Source organism: Octopus bimaculoides, chromosome 2 (genome assembly GCF_046866305.1).
Source record: "Octopus bimaculoides isolate indiv1 chromosome 2, ASM4686630v1, whole genome shotgun sequence".
NCBI classification, from domain to species: Eukaryota; Metazoa; Mollusca; class Cephalopoda; order Octopoda; family Octopodidae; genus Octopus; species Octopus bimaculoides.
Window position 1 is genome coordinate 47869138 of NC_142929.1, and position 17218 is coordinate 47886355.

Here is a 17218-nt window from a genome sequence, read left to right on the forward strand (position 1 = left end):
TGGTTTGGGAAGAATGATTATGGTGTCAATTGGATTTGAAACCAGGACAGTAGGACATCAAACTACGATTGATATAGTAAAATATGTGCTTACAACCAATGACCACAACACCTTGAATATGACAATACTGAAGGGAAAAAAATACTAAAAAATGTGACCTAACATTTCATTTTTTTTTTTCTTCCTTTAATGGACTGATAAGAAAAATCTCAGTTTAATATCCCGTATTTCATATTAGTATGGCTAAAGTGGCACGTAATCAAGATAGAAATGATGGCCAGAAACTCTCTCCCTATTGCCAACCCTTAGCTCATTTCTAAGTAAAGCATTTTTTTTTCTTTTTTTTTTTACTCCAGAGGAATTTGAAAGCATAGAACTACAATTTGTTAGCAAGAAATGTCATTGTCACCATTTGTAGCCATAACTCACTGCAAGTTGTCATAGACACATAATTTAAAATTAGAAATAGACAATATTAAGAGGAAGAAAAGCCTGAACATTGATAGACATGGTAATAACTCCAGGTAGGCTTCAGTCCTGATTAGACCCATGCAGTAGAGGTATCAACTAGATCAATAGGGAAAGGACAAAAAAAAAAAAAAGCATAATATTTTTAAACTATCCTGGCCAACTCTATACATTTCCGGTTTTTAGCTGTTCAAAATGAATAACTGAACGTGTAAAACAAATTCTTTTTCCAGCCAAAGTTAAATGAGTTTTGTGAAGTTGATCGTATGTAATTTTAGGAAGGGTATTTCTAGTTTCATGGCCTGTAACAGATGTCAGCTTATGTTCTACACAGAGATGATAAGTAAAATATATTTTAAAAAGGAGCCATATTGCTGAATTAAACTTTAAAAAAAACATAAAATTGGAATTTAAATAATTCTAAACAGTCATAACTTAATGGTATTCAAGTATGATTTTTTTATATGTATATTTTAATGTGAAAAGAACTGTGCATAGACATGGAACATATGATTCTTAATATAGAGAAAATTTTCACCCCAAGCTGAAACAAGATATTCAATTGCTGTAAAATCCCCTTATGAACAGCTATCTACAAGCTTTAGGAATTTCAGCTTACAGTAATTGATGAAATGAACTAAATTAAACTTATTCAAAAGAAACCAATATGTATTGTTTTGCAGCAGTTTAAAAGTTAAAAAAAAAAAAAATATTAACTCACCAAACTTTTTTGCTCTCTTCTTCAGCCAATGTCATACGTTCCTTGGTTGTTTTGTAGACATCATCAGAAGCTTGCACCACTATCCGCTGAGTCATACAGCCTAATGAAGTTATATGGCTTCCAAATCTATAGGGTATGAAAATATAAAAACATTACTACCACATAATTTAGCAACATGCTTAAAGTTACAGATTTTGGAAATGAATTTAAAAAAAAAAAAAAAGAGTGAAGGAATATCTTTCACCACTAGCAAATGTAGTTTTCCTAAAGTTTTTCCCCAAAACATTTTGAAGCTTGTTGACACAAACCTCGCTTCTTGAAATGAGTTCTTGTAGCATTTTGAGATATGTTGCAAGCATATGAAAGAATAAATAATTTAGACATGCTTTTGGCACAAACAAATACAGTAATGCCTTGATATATGAGTTAATTTGTTCCAGGAGAACGCTTGTAAACCCAGGGTGTTGTAAAGTGGATCCTCGTAAAGTGAGGTATTACTGTGTACCATGTTTGTTTTTGCATGGTGTTATACTAACATATAAGGAAACAAACTAAATAGGGAGATGATATAAAAATGTTATGAACAGAGACCTGTCCATAACATTTAACATTATAACACCTATGACAATAAAAATCAGTTGATTAAAAAAAAAAATAATCTACCCTACTCCATCTAAAAAGGAAAAGCAAAAAACCTCTGATTGCTACCTAAACACCAATTACCAAGAAGGGATGCGTGCATACAGTTGCTTGGAAATGGTGTCTCCATAAAATTGGAAATATTTCTTAAGTAGGTCTACTACATGACAATTTAGTAAGAGTCAAATATGATAACAGCAATACTCACCTAGAAGTAGATTGCTCTAAGCAATCAAAACTGCCATTCAGGTCACCCTGTATACTTGATAATGAGAACTGGAATGTTCTATTTTCTCCTCTGAGCGATGGAATTTGGATAGACTGTAATGAAATTTCAAAATATTTCAATATTATATTTTGCATTTTTTATATGCTGTAACTAAACTCATCAAAACTAGTGCATTGTAACAATACTTTGTACGGGTTAGGTAGACCAAACAAAATCTTTTAGCAGTGTACATCATTACTCATTGGACTAAAGAGAGCATGCAGGTGAGGGATGATCCCCCCACCCATTTCCTGCATGCTCTATTTAGTCCCAATTTGTCCAGTTTCTGTCATAAGGAAAGGGCAGCATGTCTTGAATTAGTGTTTACTTTGATAAATTGAATACCAATCCACATTATTTAGAAGACAAAACCTCATTTTTAATTTCATACTTTATTGTGACAATGAATTTATGTTCAAGAACAAGTGTTTTGTTCTTTGCTTTTGTTCATACCTACATCTTACTGGTGATAATGAAATTAGTTATTTCCATCTGATTAAAATCTCCAAACTCAAACAATCGGAAATACACCAACATGCAAAATACTTGATCAATGAAATATAACTTAGAAAAGAGATACTATTATTAATTTAAATTTTTACCATAATCAAGCTTTTTTTTTTTTTTTTTATCTTACATCAACATATCACATAAAAGTGACTAATATTTAACATGAAAAGCATTTGAGTTTACTGATATTTTCTGTACAGAAAGGTAGGAAATGTCTACAGAATAAGCAGATTGTTGAGAAAATATAGCAGCATACTTTCTAATGTAGCATAAAATGTAAGTTACTCAGAACTATTCCCCCCTCTTCCCGCATAAAACAGTCACTGACTGTAGGCTCCATTCTTCACTGTTGAGTGATTACAACAGGAAGGGTAACCAGCTGTAAAAACAATTACTGCAACTCCAACAATATACAATATGTTCAAATATTCCCTCAAACCAACTAGATATAATTACATAACATTCAGAGTTAGCAACAAGGCTATTTGAAAGATAGGTTTTCAATCTAATTTCTTGCTGTGAATTTAGAAAAGTAGTTGACCTCTACAACAGAAATCAGAAGCAATTATTGAGCAATAAACCAAACTTTGTATCAGACAAGATGTCTCACCAAATTTACCTGCTTCAAGAAACAAACAATGGAAGAATAAACATAGATTATCCAAGGGTTAATTTTATTTTTGTATATACATGAGAGTATAAGTTTCAAATAAATTGCCAACTCAACCCACCACAACAATCATTACCAAAGCTGGAATACAATTATTCAGTTTTTCATTTATTTTATCATTATTGCTGTTGGTGTTATTATCCTTCCTTCATTGTATCAAATAACCAATGTTACTATGATAGACAACAGCCATGGTTGCAAGGTAATACTTCTTGAAAGCCATTTTCATTGTTAATGAAAGCTAACAGTTTACTTCACTTATAATTGAACAATTGAAGGCAGCATTCATTATTTACAAAATTAAAACTAAAATTAAGCCTTACATATTACTGGAAACTTTTAACTAACACACACTTCTCAGACCACAATGAAGTATACTTGCTTAAGGTGCTTCACTTATATTTCAATTTTTTTTTTTTTAAATCATATCTAGGGAGGAGAAGCAACAAACAACTTTCCCCCCCCCCTCCATAACACCTTACTATAACTTAAGCATTCAGTATTCAGATTCCTTTGTCAAGTGTAAAGGCTTATTTATTCACATTGTTTTGAAATAATTATATATTATCTAGTAGCTTTGAAATTTTGCTGATGTGATCGTTTATTCTTTGAATGATGCAGTAGGGCAGGTGAAAGAGGTCAGATCTGGTTGGTTTAGACATAGAACAGGTAGAATATTTGGGTGAGATATGGTTGGTTGATTTGCTAATTTACTTTATTGCAGGAAGTTTCCCAATTCATCTGACAAATATTACACACACACACAAAAAAAAACAAAAAAACAGGCCAACTTAAGTTTCATTCTTCTGAAACCTTCAGACAGAAATCAATAATTGAAGCTAGCAAAAAATTTGTTATTTAACTCTTAACATCCAGCAGGATACAATTCCATAAAGAACCAGTCACTCATATACTACTTGAAACAGTACAAATTGAACCACCCTTGTTTATGAGTTTAAAGGAAGACATAAGCTATCTAATCTAAGAGAGAAAATTTTTATTTCTTTTATCATTTATTTACATTCAGTAAATGTAACGCTCATGACATTGACCCATGTGTTTGCCTAAGAATGGAAGTAGAACAGTGAACCTTTTGCAAGTGGTGGTGCAAAAATATGTTTAAATGTGAAGGCTATATATATATATATATATATATATATATATATATATATATATATATATATATATATATATATATATATATTTTAAACAACTTTTTCCATTGAGTTTTGATCCAATTCAATTGCCCAACAAACTATGCTATACATAGAACAGAAGGGAACAGTCGAGTTTGTTACCACATTGTGTTGAAATTTGTATATATATGGGTATGTTATTTTTGGTGAGAGTAACAAAACACAAAATCTCTTCTGCAATATGATCAATTTTCAAAATAATCTGATCAGAAGTAAAGACACTACAAACATTTGAATAAACAATCACATTTTTTTAATATTTGTTCAATCATAACATGATTCAGCTTTTGACTTGTAAAAATCCCCAATGTTAAAAATTCAAGAGGTACAACATAAAAACTTGTGTTTTGATGGTGTAAAAACTGGTTGTCATTACAGATAAGCAATACTAAGAGAGACAGTGTAAATAAATGAATAATATTATGTCATTCTACAATTAATATATTCATATTAAGTTTTATTTATTTTACTATTCTGACATTACATATGACAGTGTGATTCTCCCAGCAACATTTTCCTGTAATGAAAACAGTATATGAATACCTTCAAATATACTGGGATTTTTGTTATTTTGTATCTCATATGCAGTATGTTGTCTTTTAGAAATTTTTTATTTTACTATCAAGCTTCAATTACCAACTGGAGATTCCATAAGAATGAAACTAATTTCATCTAGCACCTATTTTTCCTTTACGTTTCTGTTTTAAAGAATTGCTAATCTGTTTCTTGTATTGGAATCTTCAGTTTGTTGCATATAACTATATATATGCATTAATTATATTTAAATGTGTTGCTGGTTTTTTAAAGTGCACAGAAAAAAAAAAGAACTGCCTTTTTTCTTTTCTTTTAGCATTGGACATTTTATATATTTTCCTTATCATCATGTCATTGAAATGTCAAGGAATTGTTATAATACAAACAATGCAACCGAAATGAAATCCAGTCAAAAGATGTCAAGCAGTCTTATTCAGTGTCAATATGTTAACTTACCAGTATGTGCTTGCTCAGCTGAATATATAGCAGCAGCAGCAATTTTAAAAGTTGCTTTTTCATGATATTTAAAACTTCAGAACTTATTCCTCAGAACAAATAGCATTCCATAAGATGAAATAAAAACCACCAAAGAAATTTCAAAATCTGTATTATCAGCGCTTATGTAAAAACTTTATGACAAAGCTGTTTAGTTAGGAAGCAATTTAGGTCAAGTTAAGCTATGTGCAGTGGCCATTTAATAATAAATTTGGAATGCATATACTAATATAGATTATGAGAAAATTTTAAAATCGCTATCCAAGGAAATGCTGTCAGTAAACAAGACAAAAGCAGAATGGAGATAAAACGAGCTACATAAGCAGAAGTTTAAATTACTTTAGCTAATGTTTTTATACATTAATGTTATTAACAGATAGTTCAAAATGTCCAATATACGGTGTTAGAATTTATAAATAAACCAATCAACTGATTCAGATAGTATTTTAACTCTTTAGCATTCAGTTTACTATTCATTATTCTAAATGTCTATTGTATGCATAGCAGCTTAATTTACATGCACTAAAATCTTTTTTTTTTTTTTTTTACTCAAGTAAACAATACCCACCCAATGAATCTTATTTAATTTGCTTTTGTAATATTGCAGACCATTTGTGTTAACAATTACCAGTCCTTGCATAGATTTTATAATACACCTGACTTGGCCTTTCATAAATAAGGCCAAGACATGAACTTTAACTGTTGTATCATCATCATCATCTCCAAGCTTAACCCTTTAGCATTCAGTTACACTAATTTGAATTAAGCATGCAGTATTTCATACCTTCAAGATTTCAATGATTTGATTGTTTACTTTCAGAATGACATTGTAGGGTGAGTGTGAGAGGCCAGATCTGGCCATAAAATTGGTAGAAAACTTGAGCCAGATATGACTGGTTTAAATGCTAAATATCACCCTTTTAGTTGTTTCTTGAAAGAATGATTCCATAATTTGTACTGTAGAAGAATCAGTAGTCTTTGTCTCAGAAGAGTTCAAAGATTATCAATGCTGGAAAATATTCAATTTCTGCAAACAATCTAATTGCTCAACCAAAGCAAACAAAGGTTACTTAAAATATGAATATTTAAAATTAAAACAGTAGGTAATGCTAAAATTGTTACATCTCCTGCATGCAGTAATGGTGTTGTCATAACATACAAATTATGTGGAATGGTGAAATAAAGAGTTATATCTGAAAATGTTTCACAAAAACGAAATTGATTAAAACGAGCAAAACTTTTATCGAAACATTTATCTATACTGCCTTAGATTAAGAAATTGAATACTGGCAAACTAAGTATCGCATGATCAAATTCAGAAAAGACTAGAAGACAAAACATTAAAAATACTGCTTTATATTAATATGCACGCGTGCATGCATATAAACATGTATAAAGATCTTCAATGGTTTTGCCAATGAAAGTTTGCTCAATCAATAGCTCATTGAAACATGTAACTTTTGAATTACATGTACAACCAATCCAACAAGCTTCTACAGTTTCCATCTACCCAATTTCACTCGCAAGCCCTGGGACAACCCAAGACGATGATAAAATACGTTTATAAACAATAACATCATAGGAATCTTGAAGCTGACATAACGCATGATTAACTCAAAACAATGTAGATAAATAAAAAGTATCAGATTTGACAGAATAATCTGAATGCCAAAGGGTTAAACCAGTCAGATCTGGCTTCTCACACCTACCTTACAATGTCATTCTAAAAATAAACAAGCACTTCATTGAAATCTCAAAGCTATGAGACTGTGCGTGATTAATTCAAAACAAGGTGAATAAATATGCCAATACATTTGATGAAGAAACCTGAATGCTAAAGAATTAAATGATTAAGTCCTTTCTGATGGTTACTTTTGAAGGCTACCCTATGTAAACCCACCTAACAGAGATCTACAATCAAAGTATTGCAACCTTGACCGTTCTGTCCTCCTCTCACGTATTGCATATGTTGGGTACATTATAATTATTCAATGTAACGTTTTTCAATTAAGATAGTAAAGTATAATTTGAGACAGAAAAGGCTGCTAATTCTAGTAAACTGAGTAATCACTAAGAGGCTTTCCCCCTACAATACAGTCTAACTTTAAAAAAAAATAAACCCTATAATATTGAACCTTAATCTATTTGCCTTAGCTAATACTACATGATAAACCAAGGATTAGCAGATTTTTTTTTTTTTTTGCCTGTTTAACAATCCAACTGAAGAATTAATTGTTCACATTAAATCTATCATTACTAGCTGCATTCTTGCTCATACCTAACATCTATACATTTTTGTACTGTCCAGATTTCCCTTCATATAATACATCTTACTAATGAATTGCACAACTGCCTTAGCTTGGGAGATTAATTGCAGCAGATAAGCTCTCACAAATTACTCTGACTAAAATTATTAGCACTAAAGTAGTCACATGCACTTGAAATAATACTTACGAGGCCATATAATTAACAAACTATTTCAAGCTAATAGTATTCAAGTATATTTGTATATGCAATACAAATATACATAGACATGTAGGACAGTGTTAGGATTGCTTTTTAACACCTTCAATCTCATGTAGAATGCTTCTAACCTGACCAAAATAACTGAAATTGTAACTTTCCCATACCAGTTCCCTTTTTGTAATTTTTGTTTTACTTAAATTATTCAAAAAACAACTACTTCGTGATCTTGGGAATCACTCCTTGTTTAGCTAGGCTATAAAAACCAAGTTTCATCCAAGATATACCTTTGTATGCATTTTCCAAAATTAGATCTTGTTCAAAATGTTCAGATTGGCAAATGTTATACCTGCAGGTTGCTTAGTTTTTGGTCTGGTACAACAAGACAATTCTCTTCATTGTGAAATGTGGCATCGATATTGGGTAGTAACACTGAAGTAGATAGGCCAAACTCATCCACAGAAATGGGGCTTGAGTGAAATAAACCTAAGCGATAATCTGCCTCATATGGAAACTGCAGGAGCTACTCTGGTTTTACAAGTTCTAAATCCGTCACGAAGTTAGAAACTCTTCCATATCATCAGTAGGCATCTCAGGGTCATGAGTGTTTCATTCCTTAGCCTGTACACTTTGCTTGAGTGGAACAGTAAGGACTGAACCATTAATCTTCACCAGCAGAAGGGTTCCACTTATGGTCTCATCAACCATAGCTGGTTTTAGCAGCCATGCCTATCTCTTTAGTGGCTTTCTTCAGTTGTTTGAACTTAAGACCTACCTTCTGGAAGAAACAGCACACCAATAAGGAATGAGTTTACATTAGTTATATAAAATGGAAATCCTGATCAAATTAACTATTGTAAAACAATACTTAACAGTCTGCCAAACAATCAGCAACATACTGATGCTTACATTTTATAAAGGTTAATTTTTTATGAGTAACAATGCCATATTATTTGTAAATGGGGAAAGTTCACAGCTGAAATGCAAACAACCTTCAACTTTTTTTTTTCTTCTTTTGAAGCTCTAAGTTAAAAGTGTTGATAACTTTTAGTTCACTGAAACATCAATATTTTATTAACATGTTGAAAAAGAGAAAAGAAACAAATACAAAATTTTGAAGTCTAACAATAAGCAATTTAACTCTACGTTGTAGATACTCTAAAGTATTCAGGACACAAAAGTCACGTGTTGATTAATATTTATGTAACATATATCAATTTCAAAGATCTCATTTATAATTGATACACTAATTCTTTCAATAAACTTTTTTTTTCTTCAGGATATTTACGTAGTATCAAGACTGAAAAGACATATTTGAAGTAACCTTAATCTATTTGCAGCAAGTGAACAAGACTACAACATGACTTCTTAAACTATATAAGATGGCAGCCAAATCTCCCTTAATTCACATTGGATGATGTAGCCCCAAATACAATGATAAAAGAACAAGAGAAAGTTGGGACAATGAGAAAAAAAACAACAAAAAACTCAAGTAATCACAACCTTTTGACTGAGATAATGAAAGATCTACAAAGAAATAGCAGGCAAATCTTATCCAAACTGCATCCTCTCATCTTTAAAAAAACACTGCATTTTCTAGCATACAAGTAGAATTTTTCTGATCAAAGTTTACAGCCAAAAAAGATAGGTCAACTTATTATACACCAAGACAATTTTGGAGGACCAAAAACTGCATGTGAAATGCAGCAGGTTTTGGAAAAGATAGTGATCAAAGTTTACAGCCAAAAAAGATAGGTCAACTTATTATACACCAAGACAATTTTGGAGGACCAAAAACTGCATGTGAAATGCAGCAGGTTTTGGAAAAGATAGTGATGATGTACGCTACATTGATTTGAATACAGGAAAATAAGGTAAACAGGAATTAAAAACTATGAACAATACAGTCTTGTACACAATGTGGTTGAAAATAAACTGGAACATCTTAGATCAGTCTGCCCAATCAAGCTGAGCTTGGGTAAAATACTACAAGAGGAAATTTAAGCCAATATAGGTTTATAATCTAGAACTGTACCAGGTGCTGTTAAATGTTAACCATAGCTTGAGCCATTGGTAGACGTAGACGAATCTTGCCTGAGGCTAGTTGGTTTGTTGCCATTCAGTTTATGATTTATTGGAAATCAAATGAGAGAGAAAGAGGGTTTTTATCTTTTTCTTGTTTGTTGTTTTGTTTTAACCATCTTGCCGATGCATTCGGAAATATCTAGAATAATCTCACACAAGCCGTTTATTCATTGATAATCAATACTTCATAGAAAGAAAAAGTGGAATAGCAGAAATAGTGCAGTGCTGCACTAACTTGGAGTTTGAATCATGCCAGTCCTAACAGTGTCAGGCATATAATGAAATGGATTCAATCAACAGTACTCACATCAAGTAAATCTGTAGCTTTCGTCATGAGAAATTACTTTGCATAAAATATCATCTGCTTTAAATTTCTGTTAAGAATTTAAACAGTGGTTTAGATGTAGGTGTGGCGGTGTGGTAAGAAGTGTGCTTCCCAACCACATCATTCTAGGTTCAGTTCCAGTGCATGGTGCCTTGGGCAAATAGCTATTACTACAGCATCAGACCAACCGAAGCCTTAAGGGGATCTGATAAATAACTGGAAGAAGCTTGCCACGTGTGTGCATGTGAGTGAACATAAGCACACCTTTGACACTAGTCTGATGAAGTGTCATTCTAATGTTTAAAACTAAATATTGCATAAATTTTCACTTCAAATTTTTACATAAACTGGTGTTGCAAGCAGCAGTGTCGGTACAGAAACAATTGTAACTGATCATTATAGATGTGCTAAAGTATTTTTTTGCTTCATTATTTACACACGCGCATGCATGCATGCATACATACATACATATCTGTGTGTGTCTCCCTGCCTTGATATCACATGACAGTTGTAAAATGAGTGTAGCTATCATGCAAGCAGCATCATTCATTCGCAATATTCTGCAAAACCGTCTGGCCACAGGGAAATATTACCTTACTTAGAAACGGATGAGGACTGGCAACACAAAGGGCATCCGGCCATAAAAAATCTGCTTCAATAAACACTACCTGACCCATGCAAGCATGAAAAATGGATGTTAAATTGATAATGATAGTTACTACAGCAGTGACATACATGTAAAATATCAAAATAAACTAGATTTCTAAGTATTTATGACAAATTTGATATTCTCCTAAACATTCAAATAAAATTCCTTCCTATCCTAACAAATATTTTACTTATAATTTAGTGTGAATTAAGTTTTTTTTTAATGATTACCACGTGATATACCTTCTGGTTTAGGGCAAATAGAGATATATTCTCTACTTTTAAAGACAGAACTAATCAGGTTGGAAATGGAAATAAAATCACAGTGGTTTCCAAAGCAAAAGTTTACTCATTACAACAGTGCTCAGATACATTTTAATCTGTGTTATGCAATGGAAATGGAAAAAAATTTACAGGAACAACTTACCCCAGAGTTATTCTGAAATTTGATATTTGCTTTACGATGTACATCCTGAAAAATAAAGGAAAAGAAAAATATTAAAGAACTGTCGGTGTGTGTGTTTATGTATACATATATAGACACTGACATACATATTAAATTGTAACACTAAATGATTAAGATTTTAAATATAAATTATGAGGTATAACCAGGACAGAAAATGAGAACAGATCCTCCCACAAGAGTTGATCATGAATCTGTTGCATACCAAGCAACTGCACTGCCAATTACTCAAATCATTACCATATAAACAAATAGTATTCCACAGTGTTGAGGAGGCCTATCAGCAGGTGGTTAAATAACTATGAAATTATCTGCAATCTACATGTGATAGGAGGTGAGAGTGCTGTTAGTCTTACAAGGACAGGATCGCTTTGGTGCAATTGCCAATGCGGCAGCTTGATATGGTTTAAGTTCCATAGCAGAAATTGCTTGTTTCAGCCCTGAGTGTGCATACAGATGTGTGTGAATGCGTGTGTCTGCATAAATACACAATTAAGATGACCTTAATTAGAAGCTGGAAAGTAATTAAAATTTACTTGTTATAGTAAACATACATTAATTGTCTGAAGTTAATTCAAATGAAATATTTTAATTCCACTATTTATAATCACGATAAGATTAAGTTCCATCTGGATATGAGCTTGGTAGCACTGAAGCTACATCTATATGGATCACATTTCATGTTTTTACAGGAAGAAAGGTAAACATAATAGTATAAAAGATTGAATTATTGAGGTAGGGGAACCAACCCAGAATTACTCCAAGAAAAGAAAAAGAAAGGGGGGATTAAGCAGCAAAAGATGGGAGGGGAGCAGTTCATGCACCCCAAACCAAATCATACATTCAGCAGAGCCTCTCACACACACACACACACACACAATTACAAAATGTTGCCACAGAGAATGGCCAGTGACACTTGCTGCAACAGCCACCCTATCACGTGGGGCTTATTTCTGAAGCAAAGCTACAATTTGAATGGTCATACAAAATACTACTCGGATATTCTCTATCCAACACTGTTTACAACCCACTTCACACCACATTAGCACCAAAATACATTGGGCCTTACACAGGTGTCCAATAACACCTTTAGATTAAGATTTTCAGTTTCTGTAGCTATTGATTGATTTTACTAGCTTTTCTCTAACGTATGTTATTTTTAAATATTATTTGCTCCCATGTTACAAAATGTTTTAAAAATAAAAAAGATGCTTAATGACTTGGTTTTGTTGCAATAAATATGAAAACTAGTATACAAGCAATAAAAACAAGAAATATTTTAAGGGGCTTAGAAAATACAAGAATAACCCCCCCCCCCCCATTTTTTTGTTGTGAACCTATCTAAATACTAAACTTCTTATTTGTTTCCATATGTAAGTGCATACTTTTAAAAACCATAAACCGACATGGTCTAGTTTCCAGCAATCTATAGCAAAATCTTTATGAAACATTTGTGAATATCAGCTTTGTAAGCAAAGTCAAATATAATGCTGCATAACTAACATTAACTGTGAAATTGATAATTTGCAGCAGCTGTGGTTGATATTAGTGACAGCTCAAAAAAAAAAACATGTACCAAACCTACAGACCACTCCTCATTGGCTTGTGTCAATGAGTAGACAGCACCAACCACAGAAAGAGAATGCATAGGCATGTATAAAGGTATATATAAATTACCCTATGATTTTAGAAACTGTATGGGTGAACTTGGTAGTTATGAAGAACCTACAATGCCAGTTGGTAATGACATGGCACAAGCTTCAAGAGAATAATCTCCCTGCAGTATCAGGTTATGAAAAAAATACAACATACAAGTACACATGTGATGTTCTAATAACAGGATTGTTAAAGAAATTAAATTTGGCACACTGAGTTAAAACGTTTGCCATCACTGGTCTACTAATAATAAAACAACAAAAACAATGGCAAAAAGCAGAAATATTTATGCCTGAAGTGATACTAATGAGAGAGAGAGAGAGATAGATAGAGAGAAAGAGAAAGAGAGAAAGAGAGAGAGAGAGATATGGGTACAGAAGTAACTGTGTGGTATGAAGCTTGCTTCTCAACCACATGGTTCTGGGTTCAGTCCCACTGCATTACATCTTGGGCAAGTGACTTCTACTATAGCCTCCTTTGCACTAATGAACTGAATGTGATATGGAGATCCTGTGACACACAATAGTGACTAGCATATTTGTATTTGAATCTGTCAAGATGTATTAAGACTAAATATGCAAATCATCATTTCACATCCCTCAATACATGGTGCAAATAGTGTTTTTAAATTATAGGTTGTTGATCTCCATTTAGAACTATATTAAATCACATTATGAAAGAATACCAGGATAGAATATTTAAAATATAATTTGAAAGAACACTGACATGGAATATTTCAAGGATATTGTCAAAGAACATTGAAATATTTATGGGACAGTTTGAAACAGTGAGAAACTATTAAAGATGATGTGTTGGGAATGATATTTAATTGATATTCTCAAAGAACACTGAAATGAAACACGTAAAGAATATCTTGAAAGAATGCAGGGAGAGTATTTAAAGAATATTTTAAAAGCCAAATAAAAAAGTTCAAGAAACTGAAAAATGCACGTTAATGCAAACGAGCTATTATATTTAAGTATACACTAGAAAGTATATACATGAAAAAGGAATGAGAGCTATTGCATTTATGGTGTAGATCCAAAAAATGAGCTAGCCTAGAAGTTGTGATATGTGTTGGAATGAAATGCTCCATGTATTTTCCCTTGCTAGTGTGATGGGTAGAGGGGTTGACAGGCAGCTATGAGCAAGAGTGTAAAAGGAAACAGATAGAATGGCAACAGTGTAGTATGAAAACGATTCCAATTACTTAACAGTTATGTGATTGTAGATTTGTAATATGTGCCACCACATGAGCAAGGACAGATAAATTAATATAAGAGATGCATTATTTGGCAAGGTAAACTGACAGGTATAAGAGGAACTTGGTTTTCTAAATCTGATAATGGATAAGATCTTTAGTCAACAGCATCCTGCCAGAATTTAAATATAAACTGATGATTTTGTTAGTCACCAATACTAAAACTATTTGGGTTAAAAAAAAAAGTTTGCTTTCTTCGTAGGTAGAAATTAAATCTTTTTCATATAAATCAGTAGCTTCAAATTCAACTTCAAAATTAAGAACTCTCGTATTATTCAATTCTACAATAAGATACTATGTAGCAATCAAAGATAAATAAAACAATTTAATCAAGTTGTTCACATACAATTTTAACAGAAGTTTATGCAAACAAAATATATCTCACATTTCTGAGGTCAAAGTCTGATAGTGAATTGGCTTTCCTCATCTCAAGTGTTAATAATGAGGGGTTGGGGTTCCCCTCATATATCTAAATAAGTATTAACTATTAAAAAAAAATGAGAAGATTCCTTTGTTGGTTACATCTGTTTTTCCATGATAACACAGATGAATACTTATTAAAATATAGCTTCATGGCTGGATGTTTTCCCTGTCACTAAGTGAGGAAGATTTTCATCCCACTCTTCTTAAAAAGAGTAGAACTAAAGAAGTGGTTGATTAGGAAATAGTGACAAATGACAGAGTCTATAGTTCAGCTTAGTGCAGAATGCAGAGTCATGCTGACACATATGCAAGCATCTATTTGTGTGTGTATGTGTACGGCAAACTGCATAGTTTCTATCAACCAAATTCCATCACAAGTTAACCCAGGGTGATACAAGTCCTTTGCCTAAGATGCCACACAATAAAGCCTGAACGTGAAACGACATGATTGCAAAAGGAGTTAACCATAGTCATGCCTGCATGTATACATTACTACTTAACTCTTGTTATGTAACATCCTCTTAAAAGTTCCATGATGATTGTTACACAATGGGACCTTACATTAGAGAGCTCCTCACTACCTTCAAAATGAATGTAAACAAGGTTGTGACTTGACCCTTAAGATACCAACCTCTGGCTCTGTCCTACAAATGTCTTGTTTTCAAAAGTTCTGAATTAAAATCTTCCAAACCTTAGTCACAACTTTTTTACACTACTGTTCTCTTTTACCACCAATTTATGATCTTAGAAATCCAGCTACAGCCATTAAACTTACACACACCCAATCATGCCAAAAAAAATAGTAATGTGTTTGTATATGGGTGATTGGATGTAGAAATTTTACTTAGAAGTAATTACTATTATTAACAATCAAAACTGTCCAAATTTTCTCCCTTTTTCTTTTTAAGTTTCCAACTATATAATTTAACATCTAACAACTAATTTATTGAAATTTAATACCCTCTGTATATTTTACTCCTCATTTAAATATGGCATAATTTGAGTTCATTTGTGACAAAAAAAGAAATCCAAATGCTTCAAACTTATTTATATTATACATATATTTTGTCTACTAACACAGGTGACTAGATTTTGACGTCTACGATAGTTGAGAGAGAGAGAGAGAACTTTAATGAAACTTGAAACTTGCTTTAATACCAAGCAGCTACTTTTATCTCAAATTGTTTAACATTCTATCAGCTTTTCGATATGAAATTGCGTCTTGAAAGCTATCAAGTTATAAAATCTACACTTAAATAATATCTTTTGATACACAAAATATTAGCATACATACATAATCAGGTCAAACCTATTACTGACATTTACAGTAATATGAACTGTAAGCAAGAACATATTCTAATGAATGCAAGTATGAAGAACAGCTGAAATCTTAAAAGCTAACTGTCAACTATTGCATCAACATGTCAGTTTTATATCTTTTTATCAACTTCACCAAATGAGAATTTATTGGATAACCAATTTTGTTGGCAGTGAAATCTTGCTATGATAAAAATCTAGACAAAGTAAATGACCTGGTAATGACAGTAGTTTTTATTCAGTCCAGGTCAGCTCTGTTTGTGTAGACTTATAAAAAAAGGTACACCAGCAATAACCATTGTCTTTCACAGAGTTTCTAGAACTACATTACCCAACGTGTCCCTCTATCCTTAACTCTTGACACAAACCTGCATAAGACCAGTTTCTATGCTTATACACGTTTAATTTTTATTTATTTATTCATGTTTATATCTACTTTTTTTCATTTCTTTCTGATATCTATTTAATTTATACCAAAACAAAGAAATGAAAGTAAGTAGATATAAACAAATGAATAAATAAATAAAAGTAAATTAAACGAACATGTATAAACAAGGGATACTGATAATGCAGGCACCATACACATTCCCACACATTCACAGAGATATATACATGTGCAAATAAAGACACATACAACAGGAATACAAAATGGCAGATCGTTAGTAAAGAGAGACAAAAAAAAAAAAAGCAAAGGACCACTGATGAGGTCACAGGAGTGTGATGAAAGAACTCTGGCTGAAATAAGATTGATATAAAATAAATCTGAAGCAAGTGAACACCAAATATATAGTGCATGTGTTTTCATTGGCTAAACTGACAACATGACCATCCCCAAATACAACAATACTAAATAAACTACAATACATATAATGTATAATACATTAGCTTGCTGATTATTCCAAAAGATTACAAATCTTTGCCAGCCTTATGTGTGGCATCTTTCAGTTTACACAATAAAAACACATTGATGTCTACTTGCATTGTCAAAAAAACAAACAAATGTAGCCATGGCATGGTCATTCAGCCTGCCTAAAACAGGAACCAACTCCTTTAAATTACCGTATTCTCAAAGGGGG

General features: G+C 32.2%; 1 protein-coding gene across 1 annotated transcript in view; it reads right to left on the minus strand.

The window, feature by feature from the left end:
* Window positions 1-17218, minus strand: part of LOC106877274 (RNA polymerase II elongation factor ELL) — a 66352-nt gene that overhangs the window by 9288 nt on the left and 39846 nt on the right. Inside the window, exons 2-4 of the mRNA XM_052977018.2 lie at window positions 11450-11494; window positions 2037-2149; window positions 1190-1315 (exon numbers count right to left, since the gene is read on the minus strand). Coding sequence (XP_052832978.1) covers window positions 1190-1315; window positions 2037-2149; window positions 11450-11494 — 284 coding nt within the window. The remainder of the gene's footprint in view (window positions 1-1189; window positions 1316-2036; window positions 2150-11449; window positions 11495-17218) is intronic.